The sequence below is a fragment of the Carlito syrichta genome, unplaced genomic scaffold (assembly GCF_000164805.1).
Source record: "Carlito syrichta isolate Samal-C Ts95f unplaced genomic scaffold, Tarsius_syrichta-2.0.1 Scaffold315753, whole genome shotgun sequence".
Classification (NCBI taxonomy): domain Eukaryota; kingdom Metazoa; phylum Chordata; class Mammalia; order Primates; family Tarsiidae; genus Carlito; species Carlito syrichta.
In genome coordinates, this window is record NW_007259849.1 from 1525170 (window position 1) to 1527825 (window position 2656).

Sequence of the window (2656 nt, forward strand, 5' to 3'; positions counted from 1 at the left end):
AAAAATTAGCCAGGCGTGGTAGCGCGTGCCTGTAGTTCCAGCTACTTGGAAGGCCGAGGCGGAAGGATAGCCGGAGCTCAGCAGGTCGAGACTGCAGTGGCCGGGAGCGGCCACTGCACTCCAGTCTGGCCGACAGAGTGAGACTCCAACTCAAAAAAAAAAAAAAAAATTTGTTGAATTATCTTATTGTTCCACGTGTGTTGGTGGTCTTATCATCCTAAATGAAAGAATGAAGGTAAGCCGGGCTCAGTAGCTCAGCCTGTAATCCCGTGCCTTGAGAGGCTGTGGTGAGTGGATTGCCTGAGCCCGCGGGTTCAAGACCCGCCTGGGCAACTTGGTGAGACCTCATCTCTACAGTGAATAAATTAAAAAAAAAACTAGTCGGATATGGTAGCGCGCGCCTGTAGTTCCAGCTACTTGGAAGGCTAAGGCGGAAGGATCGCCGGAGCTCAGCAGGTCGAGGCTGCGGTGGCTGGGAGTGGCCACTGCACTCCAGTCTGGGCGACAGAGTGAAACTCCAACTCAAAAAAAGAATGAAGGTAGAAGCCATGCCCAGAGGCTTATGAGGTGGAGTGGGGGTAAGAACTGCCCTCCTTGCCGAGTACTCATCAGGTGCTAGCTAGATTCAGTGCCAGGCATTTCATGTCCAACACTTCATTTATTCTGTGAAGACTCGTAACTGTAAATTATCTTCAACAAATAGTTGTTTTAATTCCCCCATCAGAGATTATTCAAAATCTCACCTCCTCTCAATAGAACATAAATGCTCCAGATATGATGAATACACTTCGAAGCCTCCCAGTTCAAAGAAGAGGACAAAGCCTGTTCAACTTAGATAAGCCAGTAGGATTAAAAACCTCAGCTTGAAAAAGCATTTACCATGTGTCTGGCCTTCTTCAGGACAAACTACCCTGCTCTTCATTCTAATGCCCATGATGTCATTTACACTGCACACTATAGACTTGTATGGTAGGTGACATTTTCCCCACTTCACAGATAGGTAAAATAATGTTCAAATAATGATACTGTTACTCCGACGTCACATGGCCAATGGCAGATTCAGAACTAGAATTCAGTCTCCTGAATGTCTATCTTATTCCACAACCCCAGTAGACAATCATAAGTAGTATGCAATTTATTCTGGTTTTGCTGGGTTAGGGTTGGAGTTACAGTAAAAACTCTGCAGTAATTTTCATTCAAAAGGTATTTATTGGATGCCTATGTCAATCTTGTAAGTTCAAATACCATCTCTTCCACATATTCGCTATGTGACACGGAGAAAGTCGTTTCCCTTCCCAAGGCCCCCCATTCCCTCATCCATAAGTGGAACTAATAATAGTACCTTACCACACAATAGCGTTGTGAGAAGTTAATAAGACGATGAAAGGGGAACACTTGGCACTGTGTCTGGCATATGGTGAGCGGCAAGTAAGTATGGGATCCCTTCACCTAGCCCCTCTGCCCCAACAAGTCTTGGGATTCACCCACTACGACCATTAGACAGGATGTCCACGCGGCCTCCGGGGGTTCCAGGCGTCCGGCCCAACCGCACTACCATACCTGCATGGAGTCAGCGCTGACGATCTCGCCACCAAGCCGCTGGCCTAGCTGCAACGCCAGGGTAGATTTGCCGGTGCCCGTGGCCCCGAGAATTACCACCAGAGGTAGGTTCCGTTGCAGGCCCCGGAGTCCAGAGCCCACAGGAACCGCTCGTGCAACCGCCGCGGCCGCCATCTTGGCGCCATCTGCGCTTGCGCCGGAGCAGCTGTCCCCATGGCAACCGTCAGTGCGCCTGCGCAGATCTCGGGCTCTGTGGGGAGGGTGTTGAGGGCAGAGGGAGCGGCGGGATGAAGGTCCCAAGTTGAGGAGACTCAGGACTTGACTGCCATCAACTAGCTGTTGTCAGAACCTCAGCTACCTGCTCTCTCGAGTGGAAGATGGCAGCCCTATCTAAAAATAGACCTATCCCTGTTATTCTTTCACAGTATCCAATTCTTTTTCTTCATGGCACTTACTACAATATATTGGCCTCTTGTTTACCGTTTGACGTCTCGGGACAAATTCCACCTAGGTCATTACTGTATCTCCAGTGCCTGACACAGCACCTGATACCGAATAGACACCCAATAATTGCTAAATGGAGAGGAGAATGACTTGTGAATGGCTGTGCCCCAGCCAGTGAGCTCAGAGGTGTGGCATTCTCCAGAATCAGATCTGCCTAGTTCTCAGACACGAGCGATTGCTCTAAAATCTTCATCCAACAATGCATCCTCAGCCACAATCAGAAGGCAGGACAAAATTTCTCATCTCTGTCGCCAACGGATGCAACAGATGAGGTGAGAACTGGGTAAAACAAGCAAGCAGGCGCGGTGGCTCACGCCTGTAATCCCAGCACTTTGGGAGGCCGAGGCGAAAGGATTCCCTGTATCCAGGGGTTTGAGATCAGCCTGAGCAATTTGGCGAGACCTCGTCTCTACAGTAAATCAAAGGGTTAGCCGTCTGTGTGGCCCGCGCCTGTAGTTCCAGCAGAAGGATGGCCAGAGCCCGGCAGGTGGAGGCAGTGTGGCCATGAGGGTCTCACTGCATTCCAGCCTGGGCGACAGAGTGAGACTTCAACTCAAGAAAAAAAAAAAACAAGGGAGCCAGGCTCGGGGGC

General features: G+C 50.0%; 1 protein-coding gene across 6 annotated transcripts in view; it reads right to left on the reverse strand.

Annotated features, from left to right (window-relative positions):
• TRIT1 (tRNA isopentenyltransferase 1) overlaps nucleotides 1-1743 on the reverse strand; it is a 55172-nt gene extending 53429 nt beyond the window's left edge. For 5 of the 6 annotated variants that reach the window (XR_002481276.1, XM_008073205.1, XM_021706543.1 and 2 more), the window contains exon 1: nucleotides 1561-1743. Coding sequence is in view for 5 of the 6 variants with exons in the window: in XM_008073205.1 (XP_008071396.1) it covers nucleotides 1561-1734 (174 nt within the window). In the remaining variant the exon portion in view is untranslated. The remainder of the gene's footprint in view (nucleotides 1-1560) is intronic. The other variant, XM_021706544.1, reaches the window with a different exon arrangement.
• Nucleotides 1744-2656: the final 913 nt, after the last annotated feature.